The sequence below is a fragment of the Heptranchias perlo genome, chromosome 31 (genome assembly GCF_035084215.1).
Source record: "Heptranchias perlo isolate sHepPer1 chromosome 31, sHepPer1.hap1, whole genome shotgun sequence".
Classification (NCBI taxonomy): Eukaryota; Metazoa; Chordata; class Chondrichthyes; order Hexanchiformes; family Hexanchidae; genus Heptranchias; species Heptranchias perlo.
In genome coordinates this window covers 5,324,160-5,352,135 of record NC_090355.1, presented here as the reverse complement: position 1 = coordinate 5,352,135, position 27,976 = coordinate 5,324,160, and the positions used below count along the sequence as shown (strand labels likewise).

At 46.1% G+C, this 27,976-nt stretch overlaps 3 protein-coding genes across 6 annotated transcripts in view; 1 reads left to right on the top strand and 2 right to left on the bottom strand.

Moving 5' to 3' along the window:
• dph7 (diphthamide biosynthesis 7) overlaps positions 1 to 1,298 on the bottom strand; it is a 33,430-nt gene extending 32,132 nt beyond the window's left edge. For both annotated transcript variants that reach the window (XM_067969545.1, XM_067969544.1), the window contains exon 1: positions 1,217 to 1,298. The gene's annotated coding sequence lies outside the window, so the exon portion shown is untranslated. The remainder of the gene's footprint in view (positions 1 to 1,216) is intronic.
• The window catches only part of mrpl41 (mitochondrial ribosomal protein L41), a 128,331-nt gene that overhangs the window by 50,044 nt on the left and 50,311 nt on the right, over positions 1 to 27,976 (top strand). The gene's annotated exons all lie outside the window — the stretch shown is intronic.
• zmynd19 (zinc finger, MYND-type containing 19) lies at positions 3,936 to 26,859 on the bottom strand. Its single transcript, XM_067969543.1, has 6 exons — positions 26,734 to 26,859; positions 23,514 to 23,573; positions 19,944 to 20,050; positions 16,000 to 16,144; positions 12,255 to 12,431; positions 3,936 to 7,273 (listed from the first exon to the last, which is right to left on the bottom strand). Exons 1-6 carry the CDS (start codon positions 26,782 to 26,784, stop codon positions 7,130 to 7,132), a joined length of 684 nt encoding a protein of 227 aa, XP_067825644.1. The 5' UTR covers positions 26,785 to 26,859; the 3' UTR covers positions 3,936 to 7,129.

Sequence of the window (27,976 nt, the reverse complement as noted above, 5' to 3'; positions counted from 1 at the left end):
GTCGTCAGGAGTTCCCACTTATAATATACAGAAGTGGAAATCCGGACCTGTAGATGCACATCCGGGAGATGCACAACGGGCAGGAGAGGGGCCTGACCAGTGTTAGCCACTGGTCTCGGATCAGAATGGAATAAGGGCAGAGAGGGAGCTAGTTGTGTTGATTGGTTTCAACAAATGCTGATTGGATCCTCAATATGCTGACTGTTGCCTCCCGATTTCTGTAACCTCCTCCAGCCCTACAACTCTCCGAGATCTCTGCATTCTTCCAACTCTGGCCTCTTGTGCATCCCCAACTTCTTTTGCCCCACAACTGACTGCTTTGCCTTCAGCCATCTAGGCCCAAGCACCGGAATTCCGTCCCTACACCTCTCCGCCTCTCTCTCCTCGTTTAAGACACTCCTTAAAACCTACCTCTTTGACCAAGCGTTTGGTCACCTGTCCTAACATATCCTTCTTTGGCTCAGTGTCAAGTCTTGTCTGGTCTCACTTCTGTGAAGCACCTCGGGATGTTTTACTACGTTAAAGGCGCTATATAAACGCAAGCTGTTGTTGTTGGCATGTATGGTGAAGGTGGAATTATGACTACCAACCAATGGACTGGACTAACCTGGGAACAGAGCCTGAGCTGCCCAACCCTTGGAAACCATATCAGCTGGTGGCCCTGCAATGGACCATCCTTACCCTTTAATAACTAGCATAACAGATTAAACTGCTCACTTAAAAGGCAGCTTTACTCTAAAGCAAACTAAGTCCACTCAGTACTTCAAATTGTATCATTCCCAGATCAGGTGGCCTTCCCTCCCTCACCTCACAGCTAAGGATGCCAACTCTGGTTGAACATATTCCTGCCTCCAACCGCCTCTCCTAGTCAAACACCTTTTTCCCCCCTCTTATTTCCAATATTTTTATAACCAACAAACAAAATTGTGCAAAGAATTCTTTAAAAAAAAAATTATTTTTTTTAAAAAATTGCCCCAATGATTTTTCTCCAGCAGCGTCTTGGAGCTATATCTTTAATCCCGGGAGACTCCTGGAGTGTTGGCAACCCTACACTCGCCCAACCCGCTACCCCTCCTCCACCCGGGGAGGAGATAAGACTGACTTGACCAAACCGCCGCGGCCCCCAGACACCAACACCCGGGGAGTGCATCCCTCGCGCTCCCAACGGCCGCGTTAACCCGCGCGGGACCGACCAAACACTCACTCACTCACTCACCCGCCCCGCCCGCTCACTATCCGTCCGTCCGTCCGCCTGTCTCCCTACTTCACGGCAGGTCTCGCGGGCAGCCACACTTACTTCCGGTAAAAAAAAAGTCCCGCCCAAAGAAAGGATGTCGAGCTCCTGTGATTGACAACTGCTCCAGCCAATCGCAACCACGCGGCGAGCTCCCGCGCAGCGATGGTGGCAGTTGGAGACGGGCGCGTGCGGCGCTTGAAGCCGCAGCGCGTGCCTGTCGGCCTTCCGACGCCGGTGGGTGCAGCTGTCGCTCGTGTACAGGGTGAGTACTGATGGACTAATGGCTTCACAGTGCCGAAGTTCTGAGGAGAGATTGTGCTTTGATCAAATAAAAGTCCACTTTAGAAATTTCTGAATGCTAAAAGTAAAAAACTTCAAAACTAGACTGGGGGGGGACGGGGCAACAGTTCCAGCTCTGCTCAATATGGCAAATCATCCATTTTCTCTCTCTTACAATAGAAGCAGCTGTCTGACCTGCAACTGATTAAGAAATCCCCCCTCCTTCAGTGGGGCAGAGCCAGGACTGACCAAGCCAGCACCATCCACCCAGGTTGGGATTAGCGAGGGGGTCCCAAAACAAGCTTGCATTCAACCCAGCTGTAGGGGTCGTACGTGACATGCATTTGCGGCGGTCAATAAATAGCCCGTGGCACAAGCATCCCTTCACTCACCGAGATTAGAAACTCATCCCCCTGAGAGAATCACAGCCACGGCCCTCCACCCTGCTCTTCATCTCTCCACAACCACCCTCAGTTTGAGCGCACCTGTTTCATCAATTGAGTTGGAGTTTAAAGAAACTATTTGCATTTCACATCAAGACATCCCAATGAATTACTTTCATAGTGTAATCATTGTAATGTAGGCAAACTTGGTAGCCAATGTATGCACAGCGAGATCCCACAAACAGCAACAAGGTAAATGACGAGTTAATTTGCACATGGTATTGGTTGAGATAAATGTTGGCCAGGGCACCAGAACTCCCTATTCTTCAAATAGTGGCATAGGAATCTTTTATATCCACCTAAACAGGCAGATAGGGCCTCAGTTTAATATTTCAAGCGAAAGACAGCACCCCCACAGTACAGCATTCCCTCAATAGTGAAAGGTCAGCTAAGATTATGTGTTCAAGTCATTGCTTAATCTTCTGATTCAGAGCATTCCTAGAGTCAAGATGACACCTGACTACTACTACATTTCACCTGAATTACATAAAATGTACAGCACAGAAACAGGCCATTCGGCCCAATTGGTCCACACAAGCCTCCTCCCACCCCTCTTTATCGAACTATCTCAGCATAACCTTCTATTCCTTTCTCCCCCATGTGTTTATCTAGCTTCCCTTAAATGCATATATTACATGTAAACCCATCAGAACCCCTTCATGTTTCTATCAACTTTTTGTAGATACCTTTGAATTGTAGCAATGGTACCATATGGATTGTTAGCTTCAGTTCATGAGTAGGGTTTGTGGTGCTGGGGAGCTGAATCATTAGTGCAGCCTTTAACTTAAAGGTACTCAAGCATCAACTGTGCAAGTTAATTCTCTTGCCCAAGAGTGCCAAGTTTCAGTAACCTTTCGAACTTATTGCCCAATGTCATCAGCATTTACTGGTTAAAAACAGAAAAAGCACATTGTTTTTTATGTTGAGCTCTAATAGCAAAACAGTCTGAAGTAGCATACACATCCCATTTTTAATTGTTATTCTTCCCTTCTATTTTGCATTATACCCTACTCATTATTCAGAGATTCAAGATGGTAGCCTTACTTAGGAACAGGAGTAGGACATTCAGCCCTTCAATCCTATTCTACCACTCAATTAGATCATGGCTAATCTGTACCTTTGCTCCATATCCCTTGATACCCTTATCTAACAAAAATATGTAGATTTCAGTCTTGAAGATTTCAATTGACCTAGCATCTGCAGCCTTTTGAAGGAAGTGTGTTCCAGATGTCCAGAAGAAGTGCTTCCTGAATTCACTCCTAAATTACCAAGCTCTTCCCTTCTGGATTCCCTCACCAGAGGAAATTGTTTCTCTATCTATCCAATCAAAATCCCTTTATCATTTTAAAGACCTTGATTAGATCATCTCTTAACCTTCTAAACTCAAGGAAATACAAAACATTTTGCAAGATGTCCTCAGTTTAACCCTTTAAGCCCTGGTATCATTCTGGTGAATCTGCACTGCACCACTTCCAGGACCAATATATCTTTCCTGAGGTTTGGTGCCCGAAACTGAACACAGTAGTTCAGCTAGGGTCGATCGGCTCCGTCCAACTGAAGCATTACTCCCTCACTTTTGAATTCCAACCCCCTTGGGATAAAGGCCTACATTCCATCAGCCTTTTTGATTACTTTTTGTACCTGTCCATGGACACTAAAATCCCTTTGCTGTTCCACGGCTCCTAGACTTTCCCCATTAAAATATTCCTAGTTGTTTTCCTTAGATCCTAAGTGGATGCCCTCGAATTGAATTGCATCTGCCATAATTTTGCCCACTCACTGAGTCTGTTTATGTCCCTTTGTAACTTCCTGCTCCCATCTACACCTGGAAATCAAAATTTTACAGAAGAACTTCAACAAGAGGCAAACACCAAGTTATCAGCCATTTATTTAGGCTTGATTTGAACCTAGGCGCCAAGTGTTGAAAGACCACATTCATCAACTATACATGATTAACACACTAGTTCGCACAATCAGAAATTTAATTCAGCTTTATTTAACAATTTTAAATACAGGCAAGATACTGTATTCAGTGCATGAAACAAACTGGGGGCACAGCAACACCGCAGTGGCTAGTGTTCTGCATTTTTGCAACTGACCACACAACATAGTTAATAACTAGGATTGTAACAGCATCGTCGCATTTTCAGGGCTCTTTACAAGTCTGGCCGTCCTTAAACACCATTACGTCGGACTGCGCTGGGAACAGCTCAATATTGCAGAGCTGGTGGTCACCAAAACAGTCATCGCGAGCCATGACGCCACTTGGCAATCAGTACGTTACAAACTACTGGAGGGGAAATCAGTGGAATAAGAATTTAGACCAATTTGTCTTAAAATTACACACAAAACAATGGGGCAGTCCAAATAAGATTCAAAACTTTGTTTATGGTAGAGGGAGTGGTAAATCTGAATGGAGATTATTATTCTCACATTGTATCCATTTTTTTTTAATTTCAGAATTTGGGAGCCCCTAGAGTGGTGACTAAATATCATTTTACCCAATGACACACCACAGCGGTTACACTTGGTGTGAAATGCCCCAACCAGCAAGAGCACAGAAGTTCAATCACAAATCAGTTTGTTGGAAATGCCAAAAAAAGTCTACTTTGCATAACTATTACAAACAGCTGCAATGAAATGGATGCCATACATGAAAACCGGGGCAATTTCTGCTCAATGGCCCCCAGAGATGCGGTGAACCCCGCTAACCAGTCACAGATCTCCGTTACACTGCTGTATAGTTCAGATTGTTTGTAGGATCCAGATAACAAACTGGTTTGGATAGTTGTACGTTGGTAATGTAATTTGTTTTATATGGGGAAGAAAGGAAATGATAGAGATTCAGAACATATACTTTGGGTAACTGGAAGGGAGAGGGAAACTACAATCTAAATCGTGCGGTCTTCCACTTTGGTTAAAAATACATCATAAATTATAAAAGACGTCACTAAATCCAACCTCAAAAAAGTTAAAGCAGCTCCTCCTCCAGGGCACTTATCCATAGAAGATGTTGAATTCACAAAAGATCCAAAGTTTTCTAACTACCGTAAACTCCACTGCAATATCTCAGTTAGCAGGTTGGGTGGGGGGAAGAGAGAATGCAGCTTCTCAGATCCATAGAATTCCATTACACGTAGAACGGTATCGGAATCTTACAAGGAGAGAAAGCCTGGGCTTCTGTCGAGAAAAGCAAAGCTGGCGCAGCGACAGCACGACACAGTAACAGCAACCTATTTAAAACATGCACATGGTACAGCAGCTTTCAAATTAGTTCACATAGGTCTCTGCTCGTCCAGTATATTTCTATAGTCCTCCCTCCCCACCCAGAAAAAGTACAGCGGAAAGGCCAGGAGACTGTTAACTTGTGCAAGTATTTATTAAGTTCCGGGTCACGATTGAAGTTTCGCCTCCTATCGATTGCAAGGCAAATGTTTTAGGACTGACTGCACCGGTCTTCATTTAAAATTGCTCAGTGTGTACAGTTATGGCTACAAAGGAGCAAGATCTCCAAGGTGTACCTTTCCACCATTTACCGTGCGGAACTCACCCAGCTGATGCATGCACAAGACCCTCGCACTCTCAAGCACAGTGGATATTTTTGTCCAGGAGGGGTTTCAAGCTGGATACCAGCCGTCTCTGCTGGCTCCAATGAAAATAACTTACTGAATATAAAAAAATATACTTAGCACTTGTAAATATGTCAAAAGTTAAATATGATTTCTCATGCTGCGTTAAAATGACACCCTCAAACCCCAGCTGGCTTCAGATTGGCTTGCTACCCTGAGAGGAGCAGGCAAAAGTGAATACCCAGCGGTGTAGAGAACATGCAGGACCTGTGTTGTGTATTTGCCCATAAGTCACCTGGCTATCTTGGTCCACTTCCCAAAGAGGGATACGTCAGATGCAAGGAGGTCGTCAGATCAGTGCCTTGCGGCTGCCTGCTGCAACAGCACTGAACTGGACCATTCTTTCTTTGGGAGGAGCGGGGAAGGAGTCCAGGGCAAAAATCAAAAGATTGGCAAAATATGTGCGCTACTTCGGAACCCAGCCGTGCAGTCACTGTGCTGCACGGGACAGCGGAGGGAATTAAGGACACATCTGTAAATGCAACGTAGAATGGTGCTGTGCACCTGAACCAAATCCTATCTCCGGGACCTGGATTTCAATTCAAAAGGCAGCCCCTCTTCCCCCACCCTTCGAGAAACGCTCTCAGTGAAGAGCAGCTATCAATTTCACCCTCCCACCCATACCCGAACAAGGAACATTCTGCACCATTACCGAATAGCTTCCCAGCATAACCACACACAAACACGCATTTTTAAAAAAACTCATTACCAAGTGGATGAACCCTACCATAACTCAATACCCGCCATGTCCTTAAAAACTATGTGCCTCACGTAGGTCTTGAATTAGAATTAAAATTGTGGGAATAACTTAGCTAACGATTGTGTTCCCCGGTAGTTCTGATATGACTTGAAAAATACTGATTTAAAGCACCACTACACATCGAACCTAACCTCCAGCGCAGTGAAGAAGTGGGTTACAAGAATGGAACCACAAAGATGCTTATTGTGAAACCCGCTCACTCCAGCAGCCGTCACTATAACCTAACAATGAGTTCTCTTTCCCTATACAAGGCTAAAATGTTCTCGTTTTTTTTTCTCGTCAAGTGGACAAGATCCAGAGACCTGGCGTTAGTGTAATCCCTGGAACGCGCAGTAAGCTGGGTCTTTTTCTTCTTCTCTATAATCACATTAGCAGCAAGCTGTCCCAGAGTCACATAATGCTACCGGAGCAAATCTTTTTTTTAAGGTAACTCTGTTCAGCTACACGTTATCACCGAACTTCAAACAGATCAGATTTTACAACATAAAAAACTGTACATAAGATTTTGTTCAAATACTATCAACATATAAATATAGACAGAAGCTTCCGGCTAGGAACCTCCATAGTCTTCGTTAGCAATCGATCATAGGAAGGGAAGCCCCAGCCCCCTCTTCTCACAGAGACCTCCTCAAGTCCGTTCTGGGGTTTATTTTTTGTTCATCCTCAGTGCTTAGGGAACTTTATGTCCAGTCTGAATTGTGCAAAACAAAACTGACGCCACCGTTGATCCATGGCGAAAGCATGCGGGGCGAGGGTGAGGAGGGGCGGGGGGAGGGAGGGGTCATCGCTCTGGCTCGAGTTCCTGCTGCAGCGGGCGCCTCTTCTCATGACAATGCTTCTTGTGGGCAGGCCAGTCTTTCTGCTGGCACTGGGAGCCGCAGTATCGCGCCACCTGGCACCGGCCGCAGATGTTGAATTCGCGCAGCTGAAACATTTACAAAAACAGGAGTCAGTAAAAAGGAAACAGGCGGTGAGAAACGCTGCAGTATGATCACCTGGCGGTAGAATTGCTAATGTTATTCCATTGGTATCAATGTGACTGAAGTACATCCAGATTAAAGCCCTACCTGTCGTCAACGGGGCAACCAAGCCACGTAGCCTCCATTTTCTTTTTAAACCCTTACTCTCCCCAAAGGCAGTGACTCTAGCTGGGCTGACACTCCAAATGTTCCAATAGCCCCTCTGGTACCTCAACCAAATGGCTGTTCCTCAGCTTTGACAGCTGGCACTTACAGGCTATTTGTCTGCTGGTTGCCCTCTCTCCAGCCCAGTAATAACGAGGCCTGCTGCAGCTAACAGTGCAACACACTGACTTACATCAGCAGTGGGATCAGAACAATTCTTACGAACCAATGTCAGCATCAACTCCGCGCAGGTCAAGTAGTGTAGTGGTTATATTACTGGACTAGTAATTCAGGTTTGGACCAATAATCCATGGAACAGGAGTTGAAATCCAACCATGGCATGTTGAGAATTTGAATTCAGTTTTTAAAAATTTGGAAATAAAAAGCTGGTATCAGTAAAAGTGATCACGACGCGGTCAAATTGTCGTAAAAACGCAACTGGTTCACTAATGTCCTTTAGGGATGGAAACCAGCCGTTCTTACCCAGTCTGTCCTCTATGTGACTCCAGCCCAACACCAATGTGGTTGACTCTTAACTGCCCTCTGAAGTACCTTGCAAGCCACTCAGTTATATCAAATAGTTAAAAAGAATATGGACCACAACAGTTCAAGAAGACGACCATCAACTAGGGATGGGCAATAAATAACGACCGTACCAGCAACACCATGAAACATTTTTTTTTAAAAGTATAGAACAGGTAGAGTAAAGCTCCCATTACTCTGCCCCAACCTCAAAAAAATATCCTCTATCGTACCAGTGTGATTTTGTTTTCCACACCAGTCACCCACGTGCCCTCAGTTTGTCAATGTAACACAACTCGTGACTGAATTGCGCTTCAGACTCACACCCACTCGTACTGGGTTGAGCCTGCCCATACCAATTCACACAAGGGCCCATCAGCCAGGAGACTGGGGGAAGGAGGTAAACTTTCATCACATCAGCCTGGGCTAGTTTCAAACCCAGGTGCAAGGAGTGAAAGGACAGCATTTTAATCACCAACAGAAAAATTGCTCTTGCATTTTAAAACTGAAGTGTCATTTTACATAGAAAACCAAAACACTACAGGAAAATATTAGTCAGTATTTAATTTAAGTGTGACATTAATGCTGACACATGGGGAACCCTTGATTATCTGCCATAACAGAGCATCTCCTCCCCTGACACTGAGTGGATAACAGAAAATGGCAAATAGGCAGTCCCCTTATACTCATAATCTGACAGTGAGTTGTTATGTTTCTAACTTGTCTATTTAGATGCTTTAATTAAGTTTCCAGCACATACAAATAAACAATTTTTCCTTTTTGAAAAATTTAATATTTGGGGGCAAAAAAAGCTGGTAACCCCACTCCCCCCGCTCTCCTGGACCCGATGCCCCAACTCCTATTGGTCTTAAAATCTAAATAATGATGCTGTTTGTATAGCAGATTCTGCGAGATAGTGTACATCTAGCTCTCCTACTGGGTGAAGAACCCAGAGTCTATGAAAAGTTAGTTAAAAATGCAAAACTCAGCCCCAGCTCCGACAAATATCCCTGTGGATAATGGGAGTGCAGATATTCGAGGTCGCATTGTGTAGCACAGGCCTCAAGTGTCATCACATTTGGCGTATAGGTTAAAGCACCATCTGAAGGTGCCACCTGTATCCATTTGCCATTGTGCAAGTCAGACTAGGTGGGCACAAGTTGAAAGATCAAATGATCGAACATTTTGTTAATCAACCAGAAGGCAGTACACAGACTGCGCTAGTCCGCCCGTTTCAGCTGGACACTTCGGGTGGTGTTCAGGTTACTAGACTGGTTACTAGTAACCAACTGCCCAGCTCGTGGTGCTAGAGTCACACTACCTGCCAATTCATCCCAAGCTGCCACTGAGCAGCTTCCACTAAGAAGTCCACAAGCCAAAGACTATCCATGCCCCTTGGGCTGGGGCTGGAATGGGACAGGGGGTTGAAATGGTAAAAAGGTGAGCAAAAAGAAAAATCCAAAATCAAAAGGAATTGACTGCATCAAGTAGATTCAACCAACATTTTCTTTATGGCATCCTCAGTAAGCGCAACTTGAGCACAATGCCTAGGCTGACAATTTAGTGCAGCACCAAGAGTGTACTGCACGGTTGGATGTATCAGCTTCCTTCTCTGGTGGATGCAGATCCCACGGTATCATTGGAAGAGGAGCGGGGACTACTACAGGTGCTCCGACCAACATTCCTTCCTCTCACCTGTTTTTTGTGGGAGCTTGCTGATTGCCATGCTTGCCCACATGATGACACCAGTTCAAAAATAATTAATTGGATGTGAAGCGAATTGGGACATGCTGAGAATCTAACAAGGCTGCATGTCAATTCAAGGCAATATAAACTAAATGATACAATTTTAAAGGGGATGCAGGAACAGAGACCCCCCCGGGGTGTATGTTTACAAGTCTTTGAAGGTGGCAGGACAAGTTGAGAAGGCTGCTAAAAAGGCATACGGGATCCAAGCATTATAAATAGAGGCATAGAGCAGAAAAGCAAGGAAGTTATGCTAAACCTTTATAGAACACTGGTTACTCAGCTGGAGTACTGTGTTCAATTCTGGGCACCACACTTTAGGAAGGATGTCATGGCCTTAGAGGGGGCGCAGATTTACTAGAATGGTACCAGGGATGAGGGACTTCAGTTACGTGGGGAGACTAGCAAAACTGGGGTTGTTCTGCTTAGAGCCGAGAAGGTTATGGGGAGATTTGATAGTGCTGTTCAAAATCATGAAGAGTTTTGAGGGGAAACTGTTTCTAGTGGCAGAAGGGTCAGTAACCAGAGGACACAGATTTACGGTAATTGGCAAAAGAACCAGAGGAGACATGAGGAAAAAAAATTTTATACAGCGAATTGTTATGATCTGGAATGCACTGCCTGAAAGGGCGGTGGAAGCAGATTCAATAATAACTTTCAAAAAGAGAATTGGATAAATATTTGATGGGGAAAAATTTGCAGGGTTATGGGGAAAGAGCAGTGGAGTGGGACTAATTGGATAGCTCTTTCAAAGGCACGATGAGCTGAATGGCCTCCTTCTCTGTTGTACCATTCTATGATTCTAAGTTCTTTATAAGCCACTATCAAGCAGCTTTAGGTGTAATATAATGATCCTGTCACTAGATGGCAATAGTAAACAATTTTACAACACCAAGTTATAGTCCAGCAATTTTATTTTAAATTCACAAGCTTTCGGAGGCTACCTCCTTCCTCAGGTGAACGATTTGGAAATGAAATCCTCGAAATGAAGTCGCATTTATAATTCACAGAACAATGCTTGGTGAGTACAGACAGTTTTTTCAACTGCCCGTTGCCAAGGCAATCAGCGCGCAGACAGACAGGTGTTACCTGCCAGGTCTCAGAATATACAAATCACCAAAAAAAACACGGGACGCAACCAACAGAGTACCCTTTGTCGTCCAGTACTTCCCCGGAGCGGAGAAACTACGCCATGTTCTCCGCAGCCTTCAACATGTCATCAATGACGATGAACACCTCGCTATGGCCATCCCCACACCTCCACTACTCGCCTTTAAACAGCCACCCAACCTCAAACAGACCATCGTTCGCAGCAAATTACCTAGCTTTCAAGAGAACAGCGTCCACGACACCACACAACCCTGCCGCGGTAACCTCTGCAAGACATGCCAGATCATCGACACAGATACCACCATCACACGAGAGGACACCACCCACCAGGTGCATGGTTCATACTCCTGTGACTCGGCCAACGTTGTCTACCTCATACGTTGCAGGAAAGGATGCCCCAGAGCATGGTACATTGGCGAGACCATGCAGACGCTGCGACAACGGATGAACGGACACCGCGCAACAATCGCCAAACAGGAGGGTTCTCTCCCTGTCGGGGAACACTTCAGCAGTCAAGGACATTCAGCCACCGACCTTCGGGTAAGCATACTCCAAGGCGGCCTTCGAGACACACGACAACGCAAAATCGTCGAGCAGAAATTGATTGCCAAGTTCCGCACCCATGAGGACGGCCTCAACCGGGATCTTGGGTTCATGTCACGCTACACGTTACCCCACCAGCGAACAAATGTTATCTGTTTTTAATATAACGGGTCAGTTGCTGTCTCTTCTATGTTTCTACCTCTCTATCTCTGTTTTTTTTTTGTGTTTGTTGTTTTTTTTTGGTGATTTGTATATTCTGAGACCTGGCAGGTAACACCTGTCTGTCTGCACACTGATTGCCTTGGCAACGGGCAGTTGAAAAAACTGTCTGTACTCACCAAGCATTGTTCTGTGAATGATAAATGCGACTTCATTTCGAGGATTTCATTTCCAAATCGTTCACCTGAGGAAGGAGGTAGCCTCCGAAAGCTTGTGAATTTAAAATAAAATTGCTGGACTATAAAATTGTTTACAATTGTCAACCCCAGTCCATCACCGGCATCTCCACAACATAGATGGCAATAGACACAGCGGAAACAAAGTTCTGAGACAGAACAGCACATGCACCTGGGTCCACCAGTGACGGCCTGACTTCAGCTGTCCAGGCTCCAAGCTCTGGAAATCGTTCCTTAAACCTCTCCACCTCTCTCTCCTCCTTTACGTCACTTCTTAAAACCCACCTCTTTGACCAAGCTTCCTAATATCTCTATTTGGCTCAGTGTCAAATTTTGCCTGATTACGCTCCCGTGAAGTGCCTTGGGATGTTTTTACAACGTTAACAGCGCTATATCAACGCAAGTTGATGTTGGGTGTATAGTAAGTAGCACAGAGAATGCTCACCTTTATACCTTGTGCACTCACCTGTTTCTCCATCATAGTGCACGGCGGGTAATGGCACTCGTAATACGTGCACGAGTCCTCCTCGTCCTCCACAATGTCACCGTTGGCATTGTAGTAACGTGTGAGGTTCAACTCAGGGAACTGCTCCTCGATGGGATCCGCAGGCACCTGCTGGATCGCCAGCCAGTAAAGACTCTGCTCCCTGCATACAAGAGGAGAAGCCGTTAGCACAACAACCAGGCACACACTACACAAAGTGACACGGCTTTAGTGGCTTACTCACAGTTGCATCCTAAGCGTGAGAAGAGCAGGTGAGCTTTTCACGATAGCTGTGAATGCCGTGGGCAAAATGTTTTATTTTGGAATTGTGGTAGGAAAAAAAAGTGCTGTGCTGAAGATGAGTAAAGTGAGTGTCTGGGAACAAAGGACTTCCCATTTCTTGCCTCCAGTCTCAGATCACATAAAGCATAAGCTCCCTCTAGGAACAGGAGGAGGCCATTCAGCCCCCCGAGCCTGCTCCACCATTCAATTAGATCATGGCTGATCCGTATCTTAACTCTGTCTTTCCCGCCTTAGTTCCGCAACCTTTGATACCCTTACCTAACAAAAATCTAGCAATCTCAGTTTTCAAATTTTTCAGTTGACCCTCAGCCTCAACAGCTTTTTGGGGGAGAAGAGAGTTCCAGATTTCCACTAGCCTTTGTATGAAGATGTGCTTCCTGACATCAACCCTGAACTGCCTAGCTCTCCTCTACCCTGCCCTCCCATATTAGTTTTGGGTGGGGGTTAGTAAAGTTTTATTTTTGATATTTATTGCCTCCTTGCTAGGTTTATCCCACCCTGGTTTAAAGAGAAATACTGTGGCTACGAGAGCAGGTCAGAGGCTGGGTATTCTGCGGCGAGTGACTCACCTCCTGACTCCCCAAAGCCTTTCCACCATCTACAAGTCAGGAGTGTGATGGAATACTCTCCACTTGCCTGGATGAGTGCAGCTCCAACAACACTCAAGAAGCTCGACACCATCCAAGACAAAGCAGCCCGCTTGATTGGCACCCCATCCACCACCCTAAACATTCACTCCCTTCACCACCGGCGCACTGTGGCTGCAGTGTGCACCATCCACAGGATGCACTGCAGCAACTCGCCAAGGCTTCTTCGACAGCACCTCCCAAACCCGCGACCTCTACCACCTAGAAGGACAAGGGCAGCAGGCGCATGGGAACAACACCACCTGCACGTTCCCCTCCAAGTCACACACCATCCCGACTTGGAAATATATCGCCGTTCCTTCATTGTCGCTGGGTCAAAATCCTGGAACTCCCTTCCTAACAGCACTGTGGGAGAACCGTCACCACACGGACTGCAGCGGTTCAAGAAGGCAGCTCACCACCACCTTCTCGAGGGCAATTAGGAATGGGCAATAAATGCCGGCCTTGCCAGCGACGCCCACATCCCGTGAACGAATAAAAAAAACAATATAAACTGCTCCAATATAACAGATCCACGCAGACTGACGTGTCTGGTTTGCCTGATATCCGCTGGAAACAAATCAGCTGCGGAAACAGCAGTTTATCAACTACCTTGTGCTGCCTTCAGAGAAAGCGGCCACTGCTTCGTGAGTCACCCGACCCAAAGCTGGTCGCACATTAGGCACTCCAATCACCTCCTGGTAAACCCCTCCTCCACCAACCTCAACCTTCACAGCAAACAACCTCTCCCGATAAACAGGCCAACCGAGGTATAGTTTATCCCAACATAAGAACATAAGAAATTGGAGCAGGAGTAGGCCAATCGGCCCCTCGAGCCTGCTCCGCCATTCAATAAGATCATGGCTGATCTGATCCCAACCACAAATCTAAAGAACACAAGAAGTCGGAGCAGGACCCGGCCACATAGCCCCTGGGCCCTCTCCGCCACCCACAGGGCATTGACCGATCCGAACTCAGCTTCATGTCCAATTTCCTGCCTGCTCCCCATAACCCCTAATTCCCTTTACTTCTAGGAAACTGTCTATTTCTGTTTTAAATTTATCTAATGATGTAGCTTCCACAGCTTCCTGGGGCAGCAAATTCCACAGTCCTACCACCCTCTGAGTGAAGAAGTTTCTCCTCATCTCAGTTTTGAAAGAGCAGCCCCTTATTCTAAGATTATGCCCCCTAGTTCTAGTTTCACCCATCTTTGGGAACATCCTTACTGCATCCACCCGATCAAGACCCTTCACAATCTTATATGTTTCAATAAGATCGCCTCTCATTCTTCTGAACTCCAATGAGTAGAGTCCCAATCTACTCAACCTCTCCTCATATGTCCGCCCCCTCATCCCCGGGATTAACCGAGTGAACCTTCTTTGTACTGCCTCGAGAGCAAGTATGTCTTTTCTTAAGTATGGAGACCAAAACTGTATGCAGTATTCCAGGTGCGGTCTCACCAATACCTTATATAACTGCAGCAATACCTCCTTGTTTTTATATTCTATCCCCCTAGCAATAAAAGCCAACATTCCGTTGGCTTTCTTGATCACCTGCTGCACCTGCATACCAACTTTTTGATTTTCTTGCACTAGGACCCCCAGATCCCTTTGTACTGCAGTACTTTCCAGTCTCTCGCCATTAAGAAAATAACTTGCTCTCTGATTTTTCCTGCCAAAGTGCATAACCTCACATTTTCCAATATTATATTGCATCTTCCAAATCTCCGCCCACTCACCCAGCCTGTCTATATCCCCTTGCAGGTTTTTTATGTCCTCCTCACTCTCTACTTTCCCTCCCATCTTTGTATCATCTGCAAATTTTGATATGTTGCACTCGGTCCCCTCCTCCAAATCGTTAATATAGATTGTAAAGAGTTGGGGACCCAGCACCGACCCCTGTGGAACACCACTGGTTACTGGTTGCCAGTCCGAAAATGAACCATTTATCCCAACTCTCTGCTTCCTGTTTGATAACCAATCCTCCACCCATGCCAGAATATTACCCCCAATCCCGTGATTTTTTATCTTAAGTAATAATCTTTTATGTGGCACCTTGTCGAATGCCTTCTGGAAGTCTAAATACACTACGTCCACTGGTTCCCCTTTATCCACCCTATACGTTATATCCTCGAAGAACTCAAGCAAATTTGTCAGACATGACTTCCCCTTCATAAAGCCATGCTGACTTTGTCCTATTAAATTATGCTTATCTAAATGTTCCGTTACTGTCTCCTTAATAATAGACTCCAAAATTTTACCCACCACAGATGTTAAGCTAACTGGCCTATAATTTCCAGCCTTCTGCCTACTACCCTTTTTAAATAACGGTGTTACATTAGCAGTTTTCCAATCTGCCGGGACCTCTCCTGAGTCCAGGGAATTTTGGAAAACTATCACCAAAGCATCCACAATCCCTACTGCCACTTCCCTCAAGACCCTAGGATGGAAGCCATCAGGTCCAGGGGATTTATCCGCCTTGAGTCCCATTATTTTACTGAGTACCATCTCTTGAGTGATTTTAATCGTATTTAGCTCCTCCCCCCCGAGAGTCCCCTGTTTGTCCAGTGTTGGGATATTCTTAGTGTCCTCTACTGTAAAGACTGAAACAAAGACTGAAAGAACAAAAACAACCTAAGAAATGCATTGCCTTTAACATAATTGGTTCGCACAGCTGCAGTTTGCCCAGGCAAGCTGTGTATTCTGTATATAAGTGAAGTGGAGTGCACTGTAACACTAAACCTGTGAACACCAATTAATGCAAATAAACCATCCTCCCCTCCCATGCATAGCCATGACTTGCCTCTGTTTGCTGGAGATCTCCTCTGCCTTTGGCCTCCAGCCTATGGGGACAAGTTTGAGGTTGTCCAGTCGGTTGTCCACTGTCACAGCATTGATGTGAACCACCTGGAAGCCTGGAGCAATCCCTCCTCTGTGCCGCTCCCTGGGCATGTAGAAAACAGACAATGATTATCAAAGCTTCCACAAGCCTGGACGGAAAGCACCAGCAACAGCAAAGGAAACCACAACCACCAGCCAGTAAAACCACAAAAAACCCACAGCTGAGTGCCATGGGCATGTCGGGATCATTGCCAGAACCACTCTTACATTGCAGCGCGGACTTCAGGACAGCACAGAGGCACTGCTGTCACGGCCCGGCCCCCCTCCCGCCCACCCCCCAGGTTTACTGTTCCACTCAGCATCATACACTAGCCAGAAATGGCACCAGGAAAACTGGCAACAATTCACACGACCCACAGCAAAAAAAATTGGGCCTTGCCTCTGCTAGAACAAGGTAAGCAGCCCGTCTAGGTTTCTAAGTGGACCCGACAATAGGCATTTACCTTCGGCTGTACCTCTATACTTTAAAAGAAAAACTTGCATTTATATAGCGCCATTCGCGACTCAGGACGTCCCAAAGCTTTTTACAGCCATTAAAGTACTTTTGAAGTGCAGTCACTGTTGTAATATAGGAAACGTGGCTGTTAATTTGCGCACAACAAGCTTCCACAAACAGCAGTTAAATAAGCAACTAGATCATTGAGGGATAAATGTAGTACTTTTGAAGTGTAGTCCATGGTGTAAGTAATGGAAAGCAACTTTGTTTCATGATTTAAGGGATTACAATCCCTCGAATGTGTTGCTAGCTGGTTATTGCAAATGGTTACCATGTACCAGAGACCACCATAGCATACAGCAGTTAATGGAATCCTTTAGACACCAACACATCTTGCCCCAAACACTCCTTCCAGGTGAAACAGCAATTTACTTGTACTTCTTTCAATTTAGTATACAGTTTCTGTTGCACATAATGCAATCTCCTCTACATAGGGGAGACCAAATGCAGACTGGGTAATCGCTTTGCTGAACACCTCCGCTCTGTCCGCAAGTGTGACCCTGACCTGCCGGTCGCTTGCCATTTTAATTCCCCGTCCCACTCTGACCTCGGCCTCTTACACTGTTCCAATGAAGCTCGAGGATCAGCACCTCATCTTTCGTTTAGGCACTTTACAACCTTCCGGACTCAACATTGATTTCAATAACTTCAGATCATAACCACTGCTCCCACTTTTTCAGTCAGCTAGTGCTGGTAATGGTTCTGCTGCTGCCATTTACTCCTGATCAATCTTTTGTTTCATAACCTGTCCCATTACCACCTTCCTCGCCTTGCACCATCATCCCTTTTGTCATTTAATCACTCGTACCCTGTACCCTATCACAGAACCCTTTTGTTCTTTTTCCTCCCTTCCCTCCCCCTCCCCTTTCCCTGTACTTGCTCAAAAACTTTAACTCTTAACAACTTCCAGTTGATGAAAGGTCTTTGACATGAAACATTAGCTCTGTTTCTTTCTCCACAGATGCTGCCTGACTTGCTGAGCTTCTCCAGCATTTTCTGTTTTTATTTCAGATTTCCACCATCCACAGTATTTTGTTTTTGACATCTTGTCTAATTGGAATTGCCACCTACTAACAGATATCACACCCTCAGAAACACAAACAAAACACCTTCCGATGGCAGCAGACTAGCGATCAGCTTTGCAGTCGATGTGAATGGCTGGCCTGCTACCTGAGGGAGGGCCGCTCAAGAGGACAGGTTCTGTGATGATTCCCAGAGTAATGGGCTGAAAACAGCCAGAATACTCACAAAGCAGCTGCTCCGAGTGTGGCGAAGGAGCATGGAGCCTGAATAAAAACCAACGGCTTTGTAGTATGTTCTTGGGAGGATTCCCGTTACAGGCTGCAGCTCAGAGAGGGACAATTGCTGCCGAGCCGATTCATCCTCCATCAATTCTAGTGCTTTACGGGCATGATCTTGGGGTTACGGAGAGCCCTGGACCTGGGGTGGACCTGCTGTCAGTCTGGCACCAGATTCCTGTATTTTTTGACTTCCTAGCTCATTATATCTGTGCTGCAAATGAAGAAAAAGTGTTTTCTGCAGAGAACTATTTTTCCTCTCAACTGCTGCCTTTGGGAAGTTACTTCAGAGGAACATGGGGAGCGTGTCAGCGACTAAAGGGGACAATAAACCCAGGCCCAGTCTGCCCCCTTAGGTGGATGTAAAAGATCCCATGGCACTATTTTAAAAGGTGCAGGAAGTTCTCAGTGTCCTGGACAACATTCATCCTTCAACCAACACCACAAAAGATTCATTTTTCATTCATTGGTTGTTTGTGGGATCGTCCTGTGCACAAATTGGTTCCCATGTTTATGTACATATCAGTAACTACACTTCAAAAGTAATTTATTGGTGGCAAAACATTTTGGAACATTCTGAGGATGTGATACCATGCCTTACAAAGAGAGAGAAAGAACTTGGTCACTGTCGTAATGGAGGGAAACGTAGCAGACAATTGGCACAACAAGGTCCCACAAACAGCAATGAGATAAATGACCAAATCATCTGTTTTTAGTGATCTTGGTTGAGGGATAGACATTGGCCAGGACTTCGGGAGAACGCTCCATGCTCTTTTTTCGGATAACACCACAGGATCTTTTACGGGGCCTTGGTTTAACGTCTCAACCGAAAAACCGACGCCCGACAGTTCAGCACTCCCTCAGTACTGCACTTTAAGTGTCAGCTCAAGTCCTGGAGTAGGATTTGAACCACGACCTTATGGCTCAAAGGCGAGAGTGCTACTACTGAGTCTAGGCTAACTATAAATCAAAGTCTTTCATTTAACTGCACTGGAGTGCCAGCCTAGATTAAGTACTCAAGCACTGCTTTCGAGCTCAAACCCACAAGCGAGAAAATTAAAGGGAAGGTAAGAAAAAAAATTCTTTAAACTATAGGTAGTTAGAATGTGGAATTCACTGCCATAAACCACAGTTCAAGTAGAGTCCATTATTTCTTTCAAAAAGAAATTAGACAGTCACTGGAAAAAGATTATTAAAGGGTACGGGGAACAAGTAGGAGAGTGGGATTAGACCTGGTGGCTCATGCGGAGACAGAAAACACTGGGGGCAGACTTGATGGGCTAAACGGCCTGTTTCCGTGTCAGAACATTCTCTAATACTTACCAACTGGGCCGAGCAGTACAAAAGGAAAATGAATGTTTAGCTCTCTCAGACCCGTTCAATAGTAATCTCTCTGTAAATTGTAAAACTGATATACAACATTCTTATTCACAGCACAATCTTCAACACATGCTAATCACTTGGCTCTATATCATACGTTTTGCAGACCTTCACACAATGAATGCCATCAGCTCTTAGTCACTGCATAGAAAGGGTGCTTTATTCACTGGATCTGCTGACAATCACACCTTCATATGGAATGCAGATTTCAAACCACTAGTCAGCAACTGCATTTGCTCTCCCAGAAATTTGTTGGGTTTTGTGTTTATAAGCTGAGGGGCATCAACGTTGGGTAGCTTGGGCATGGTCAGAATACAGTATAAAATTCTCTGCATACTGCCCCAAAAATGAGCTGTAACCCCCAACCTCAGGACAATCCATGCCCCCATTACCTAAACAAGTCACACTCGTGCTGGGAGCCAGATCACAAATCAGTGCTAACGGTGTAAACCCGCATAAGAAACTAGGGTTGAGAATCCTTAAGAGCCCGTAAGCCGGAATTAAGACTACCTACAACCCGTTATCCTGGGCTGGATTCATACCCAGGCCCTAGAATTAAAAGACACTGCACCATTCTCCATAAAGATGGTTTTGAAAACTTCCCCAAGAGCGTGTTGCCCGAGGGATTTGAGCAGTGCCCAGCGCACTGTCGTTACCATGGTACTCACCAGAGAAGCTCGTGCAGAGGGCGTCCAGAGCCTCTCCGCTTGCTGATGTCAAACGCGTATGCGAATATTTTTGCACCATTTCCATCAGCATCTATTTCCATACGAGCCTGCAAGGGAAAGAGGCAACAACTTATTAAAGAGCAAAATACTGCAGATGCTGGAAATCTGAAATAAAAACAGACAATGCTGGAGAAGCTCAGCAAGTCAGGCAGCATCCGTGGAGAAAGAAACAGTGTTAACAATTCAGGCCAAAGACCTTTCGTCAGAACTAGAAGATGTTAAGAGTAAAACTTTTTAAGCAAGAACAGAGCCAGGGGAAGGGGAGGGGAGGAAAGAACAAAAGGGAAGGTCTGTGATAGGGTAGAGGACACGAGTGATTAAAGTGGATGATGGTGGTGCAAGGCAAGGTGGTTACAGGACAGGTGAAGAAACAAAAGATTGATCAGGAGTAGCTGTAAATGGCAGCAGTGGAACCATTACCAGCACTAGCTGACCGAAAAAATGGGAGCAGTGGTTATGATCTGAAGTTATTGAAATCAATGTTGAGACCAGAAGGTTGTAAAGTGCACACAGCAGATTCATAGGAACAGGAGTAGGTCATTCAGCCCCTCGAGCCTGTTCCACCATTCAATTAGATTGTGACTGATGTGTAAATCAACTCCATTTGCCCACCTTTTCTCCATATCCCCCGATTCCCTTACCTAACAAAAATCTATCCATCTCAATCTTGGACATTTCAAATGATCCCTGCGTCCAGTCTTTTGGGGGAGAGTTCTATTACCTCTTATGTTAAAAAGTGCTTCCCAATTTCACTCCTAAATGGCCTAGCTCTAATTCTGCTGGAAGAATTCCAGTACCCAGTCTTGGGGCCCCTCACATTTTCAATTGTTTCACTGCAGCAATAATGGATTGGGTTGTATGGCATTCGTGTGACGCCCAATTTGATTGTACTGATTTATTGAGGACAATTCAATTACAAGGACACACTTAACTCTGGCCTACCCACAAAAAAAAAATGGAGCTTTGTATTAAGATTATACAAACATCTGCCCAAATAAATTAGCACTTAACAATGAATCCAAACTAGTACATTGCAATAAATAAAATCAGCAGTAGCCTGATCAATCATTTCTCGACAAAAAAGTTTTTTTTCTTGTGACAACCAAGATCTTATAGATACAGTAACTGTCTTGGATTGTCTACAGCTTTTCCTACACCTTTATAGAATCTTTTAAGTGTCTCACTCACTCTCTCTCTCTCACTCCTCTCACCCTCCCACCAAACAGGGAAAAAAACACTATACACAGCACAGGACAGCCCTCCTAGTCTGCAAGCATGCTCCAAGAGCAGTTAGTCCTTTATACGGCAAGCCTGTCATCAGTTGCAGTGATGTCTTGGCATCATGGGACAACCAGGGACAGGTTAGAGGCAGACGATGTGATAGAAATGAAAGGACAGTCTAATCTGAAATACCCTCTGTAATGTAAACACCATGTCTACCGATGGTAATCCAGCTCCCTTTCATGGTTGGGTTTAGTAACACCTCTCAGCTAGCACCTCATGTTACTGACTGTATCTTTGCTAGTGGTTCAGTAACAGGTGCAGTATTTTCCCCTACAGTTATTAAAACATCCAAGAATGCAAAGAACTCAAAAATTCCTCTGGCACTATTACACCAGCCATATATTCCTGCCAAAAGCTCAGGGCTTCCAGGAAAGAGGGAAGCAATGATGGTGCTGAATTAGCAAGCGTGCAGTTTCCTTTACAGGATCACCGAAGCACCTTAGATTAACGGTCACCTCCTGATAATCGGGTTAAATGATTCGCCACTGTCCAGATCCTATCAGAAGCCTCAAATTTCATGGTCTCCCAAAGTTAGGCAAAATTGCAGTCGTGAGACAGCAAATCATATCACACAGTAAATGTAGAACTGTGTGTTATGGGATGTCACCCTGACTATCGAGCCCAGTCACAATGTTGGGCTCCAGCTTCTGGTCAGCTCCCAGATGACATGTACAAAGACAAAACTACAAATTGACTTTTCACCTGTTTGCAAAGTAAACTGATTTGAAGGGTCAGTTGCCTTTATTAAAGTCAAAGATTTGGAATTCAAATTGTGTACTACAAACCCTCAAGTAAAACCAGTTCCAAATCCTGTTACAAAATAAAGTTTAAAACCCTGATTTATACCTGGAAATGTTATTACAAAGCCAATTCCCCTATTCCTGAAAACAATGTCAGACACGTCATGACTGATTCATTCCCCACACACTGTTCAATCTATAATTCAGCGAGATAGTTCACTCAAAAAAGTGTAGTCAGTGGGAACTTAGTAAAGCTCAATGCCAAGCCCATGAAATTTCTGCAACCATGTCCATTTGAATTCTGGGAACTCCGAATAGTACAAGAATAGATTCTGTCCCCATTTGGGTAGAGTTTGCAGAAATAGTGTGAGCTACATAAGACTAGGGTGAAGTACTAGTGGTTGCAGGTCAGTAGCAAATTAAAATGCATCACACTGACACACAAGTCAAGAATTTTCTAAAAACATCCACCAAAACAATGGTGTAATGCCGATTTTGGCTGCAAAAGATAGACGAAATTCAGATGCAAGTGCTTGAATTTCTGTAATCTTTTACGCCGATTCTGTGAAACCTCAGCCGAAACCCTGCCGCTCATCAAAAACCCTGTCCCCATGCAAAAGTCAAGCTTATGGGAATTTCCTGACTACGCCAGTACCAAACAGACTGTAAATTTACGCTTAAAATTTTAGACGCATATAGGACCCAAAATCACCTTTCAGATGATTTACAGTTACTTCATTTTTAAACACTCCTCTCAGAGACCTAAAATATATTTCCTGTATCTTTGAATACATCTTTATGGCATCGGAATGATTTGCATTAAAAACTGCCATGCCTGCATTTTCTTAAACAAGCTGCGCATAAATGATGGTTTGGAGGCATCAAACTTTAATTTTCATGCATAAAGGGGGACTATGGTGTTAAGTTTGTTGCTCTCCTCCGGCCATGATTTTTTACACAGATTTCCACTTGTTTTATGCCGGTTTTTATGGTGTAAGCTAACGAGACTGTCAGGAAATTTCGTCGTAACTTGCCAACAGGAATTTTGGCACACCTTGCCAGTTACGCTGTTTCTGCAAACTGGCACAAGTGCAACACATCAGTGAGACAGGTGAGAACCAGGTGCAGATCAGACCCCGGGGATTCAGTAAGTGACCCATTAACCAGACATCAAACAGGCTTCCTAATGGGCAGCTAACCACTCAGCTGAGGGGACTTCACATCTGTCTAATGAACACAACACGCTCCGCAAACAGTGCGACTTCAAGTCGAATGTGGGGTAAGCATCTGCCAACCGTCCTTTAACTCACTCTCTCGCTTACATCGCCAAATAGAAGGCAGCAGTCAATGGAATGGAAGCCTCACTTCTGTGCAGCTGACTTTTAAAGCATCTCAGTGCTGTTCTCCACTGCAGCACATTAAAACCTTCCTCCCATGCTAGCACAATGATTGAGTAGTCTTTTCAAATGAAGTAACATTTCCTTACCTCAAAGGTGTAATTCTCTACCAGCGGGATGTCTTGCTCGTCTATCAGTGTGTACTTGGTCTGAAAACAACAGAGAAACAGATTTCCTGTTAAACTCCTTTTAAATCCCAGCGCAGACTGCAGAAAGATTGGGGCAACGTAAACCAGACCCACCTGTGGAGGCAGGCAACGGCAGTTGTCCATTCCCTGTCTTCACAACGATGGCCATTAGTATTTGATTCCAGTCGCAGGCAAGGCCAAACTCCCGGCTGCAGCCAGAATGGGAAAGTCACAAATGCAACCATAGAACTACTGCACACACTCAAGGTTACAAGTGGTTCTGACATCTCCACTGATCTCCAAATCTGCCCCCGGCATAAATAGGTGAAAGCACAATGAGAACTGAATCATACTGCCGAGCAGCTAACACTAGGCAACAGTCGCTGACTGTATCTCCACTGGTGTGAAGCCAGCTCCTTCACACTGTCACTCAGTAACCCCTCCCCCCAGCATCATGTTACTGACTATCTCTACGGATGTTAATCCAGCTCCCTCACACTGTCGAGCTCAGTAACTGCTTTCAGTCAGATCCCAAATGTTAAAATTCCCTCCAAAATATATTTTTTTAAAATCTCAATTCTCTCTAAATTTGATGTTCAGGAATGAGGCCCGACAGAGTGGGCTATCTGCACACTGCACCAGCTGAATGGCCTAGCTTTAATTTTAAGATTACGCCCCCTTGTTCTGGACTCCCCCACCAGGGGAAATAGGGTAGATAGAGAGAAACTATCAACTCCTTCAGAGCTCTTCAACCACCGCTTGCTCCATTCTTACCAGCACACGATTCTGGGCTACCAATGAGTCCCAGTCACAGGCTCCTCCTGTTCCCACGAGTGACAGTTAAACAGAACCACCTGTATTATCGGGAGACAGCCCTGAGCCATGTGTGCTTCCACATACGCATTCCCTGGTGCCAGGCTGGTAAACGTTTAATGTCCCCTCAACACAGGCAGGAGCCCATGCAATCTGAAAACATTCTTTTTTGAAGATGCTGCTGTGAGTTAATTGTCTCCAGAAACTTGCACCACGCAGTGCCAGGTGTCCTCTCTTCCCCACCCACCCTCTGCATTTCAGTCAGACTGGGACCCGACTCTGGAGTTATATTGTCAGTTTTGCACTTCAGCGAGGTGGAATCCACTTCGCAGAGATACAAACAAGGTAGATTAGCTGCAGCTTCAATCTCTCTCTTAGGCCATTTAGGGGATATCTTTGCTGTCCGATTAAATCCCTGATTTTGCTGCAGTATATAAACTTGTTCACCATCAAAGCTTCTGACTTCTGCCAGCACGCACCATGGCTCTGTGTACTGCATACAGACAGGAGCCTCAGCAGAAATGGATTAATCGCCACTCCTATTTCAGCCAGTTTTCTCCTCCTCTCTGCTACGGACGTGTATCTCTCCGCTGTCTGCCCATTTCCATCCCTTGCCTCTGGGGCAACTGATTTATTGTCACTCAAATACAGCAACTTTTTTTTTTTTGCAGTTCTCAGTTCAGAAATCAAAATGCCGTGCGGAAATTTGTGGCGGGTTTTGCACTGCTGTGCTGCGCCCAATCCCTCGCCCTACCCATACCTGCCACTCCACCAGGCAGCACCAATCCCATCAGCCACTCGATCTCATGTTAAAAGGACACTCTTGTGGCCTTAGCTAATAAGATGCTCCAGAATGTTGTAGGGCACAAGTCGGCATCTGTGATTTTCCACACAGTTAAACTCAGCAAGGAAAGCCTATGGGCAAGATCAGTACCCATGCCTCCCAAAGCATCAACTTACTTTTCATGCTCATCCAGATGAGGGAAGGAACACTCTTCTTTCCCCCCCACTCCAGACACCCAGTGGCAGCATCAAGTACTCCCACGTCAGGTACAGCACAGCCAGCTGCAGAGCGAAGCTCCCTCCACTGTGCCTCAACAACATTCCTTTACCCCAAAGCAGCATACACTGAGTCGACTGTACCAATACGACATTTCCATTTCTTGCACCAGATATCATTAATCGAGTCTCTGAATGGCAATCTCAACCAGCTGTAAATCAGTGCACATAGGTTGAGACTGTAATTATGGAGAGCAGAAGGATACTTTTATCCCATCGATCAGGATTGTTTTGACACCATTGTACAGAGCTTCACCCAGGCCATACTGTGCAAGGCACAGATTCCTATTTAAAGACCGGGTGAATAAGGCCCAATAACAGGTTAAGTCGCCTGACTCACTCGCTTCAATTCCCACCCGAGCTTCCCTGTGGACAACTTCATCTCTAAAAAGGTTTTCAGATATATGGCGGAAAGTAAGCAACGTGATGGTTAACTATGGCTGGCACTACCTGGTGCCACCCAGTTCACAAGACATCCTGCAGGTGCAAAGGCAGCAATGTCAGCACCAATGCTGCACGGGGTCAGGGGGGTACAGCTCCTTTTAAAATGATGGGTTACCTCAATTTTCGGCGTGAAACTAGCTGAAGTTATGCCCTGCAGGAAGCTGCATGGCAGCACACCACTTAATGGGAAATGCCTGGCATAGGAGACGTTCTTTATGCCAGTGTAAAGCTCACCCCACCATACAGGAGAGCAGTCGCTGTGGGCAGTGACCAGGCGGAGGGTCCTAAACTCCAATACCAGGCTGAGGCACATTTTAATGGAAGGCGGTAAATCCTTTACAGGGCAATGCCTGGCAGGGAAAAATGGGCGGCAGGGCGCTCACTGGGCAGCTGACCCTTCACTGCAAGCAAGTGCCGGGGAACTCTGGATCACTGCCGGGCAGCAGGCGGTGGGAGACCCTCCAACACCGGCCACTGGCTGCAGGGGGCCCGGCAGAGCTGTGATGCCCGCGGCGCTACCACTCCGCCCGAGGGAGGGAGAGCCCTGGTCCCGTCAGCTCGCTCCCCGAGCCACATGGTCACAGCGAGGCGGGCCGGACCCATGCCCCAGGGGGTACAGAAGGCGCCGAGGCCGCGGTCCCGCCCAACTCGGGTATCGGGCCCCGCTCCACGGCACGTTGGGCTGAGACCCCGGCTGGGCGCCCATCTCCTCCCGCCTCTTCGGGTGGGGGGTTGGGGGGGGGGGGGGGGTGGGGGGCGGACCCGGGGCCCAGGTCCTCGCTCTCAGTCCGGATCCCGCTCCATCCACGGGATGCGAGGCCCCCGGGCCTCTGTCCCCCCCCCCCTCCTGACTCCAGTCTCTCACCTTCCCGGCCGCCCGGCCAAGCCGCACGATCCCCAGCTTGAAGTCCGACATGGCTCCTGCGCTCCGCGTTCCCCGTGCCTCCGACACGCGTACGGACACCGGCCCCGCGCCTCCGCACAACCACTTCCGGAGTGCGCTCAGGGGTCACTGGCGCCGCCGCAGCCAATCGCAGCCAGCCTCGCGCCGTCACGCGGGGCAACGGTTACCAAGGTGACGTCAGTTTCGCGGGAAGCTGCCCAAGTGGGCGGGGATCCTGCAAAGGGGAGGTTTGCCTGCTGACGTAATTGCGTGGTTCATGTCAATCAGTGCGGGCATAACCTGGCGCAGGCGGGCAGATATTTTTAATGCATGGACCCAGACCACAGCCTTTATAACGGGGAGGGAGAGAGGCAGAACCGCTACACCTTAGTTTTGCCATCAAGATAGAAAGATAAGAACTTGCATTTCACGACCTGAAGATGTCCCAAAGCGCTTTACAGCCAATGAAATATTTTTTTTAAAATATAGTCACTGTTGTAATGTAGCAATCAGCCAGCAGCCAATTTACACACAGCAAGGTCCCACAAACAGCAATGTGATAATGACCAGATAATTTATTTTAGTGATGTTGGTTGAGGGATAAATATTGGCCAGGACACTGGGGAGAACTCCCCTGTTCTTCTTCAAATAGTGCCATGGGATCTTTTACGTTCACCTGAGAGGGCAGACGTGGCCTGTTAAAATAAATAAAACTGGCATATTGGCTTGGATTTTCCTGGGTCCATTGGAGAAATGGCAGGACATTCGTTCTGCCCATGAATGAGCTCCCACTGGCATCTGATTGCATTTTCCATGGGGGGTGGTGGTAATATAGTACTTATGGTGGGTTTAGAGTGGGAATCCTGCTTCTGACTGGTTCTCTGCCTCTGGGAAGAAGGAAAATCTGGTCTTGCTGCAGCACTTCAGAGGCAGCTGGAGCTTACATGCTTAGAAAAGAGAGAGAGAGGGGGAGAGACACAGAGGGAGAGAAAGAGAGAGAGACACACAGAGATAGAGTGATAGAGAGACACACACAGAGACAAAGAGAAAGAGAGACAGACAGAGAGAGAAAAAGAAAGAGACAGACAGAGAGGCAGAAAAAGAGACAGAGAGAGAAAAAGAGAATGAGAGACAGAGAGAGAGAAAGAGACAGACCGACAGAGACAGACACAGAGAGAGGGAGACAGAGAGGCACAGAGACACAGTGAGAGGGAGAGGGAGACAG

What these genes read in the sequence shown, in the direction of transcription:
- zmynd19 (XM_067969543.1), bottom strand. Translation starts at nt 26,784, where the DNA reads ATGTCGGACTTCAAGCTGGGGATCGTGCGGCTTGGCCGGGCGGCCGGG. An exon ending in TAGAGAATTACACCTTTGAG is followed by an intron (nt 20,051 to 23,513) that starts GTAAGGAAATGT and finishes TTTCCCTTGCAG; the next exon opens with GCTCGTATGGAAATAGATGC. An exon ending in CCTCTGCACGAGCTTCTCTG is followed by an intron (nt 16,145 to 19,943) that starts GTGAGTACCATG and finishes CTACATGCCCAG; the next exon opens with GGAGCGGCACAGAGGAGGGA.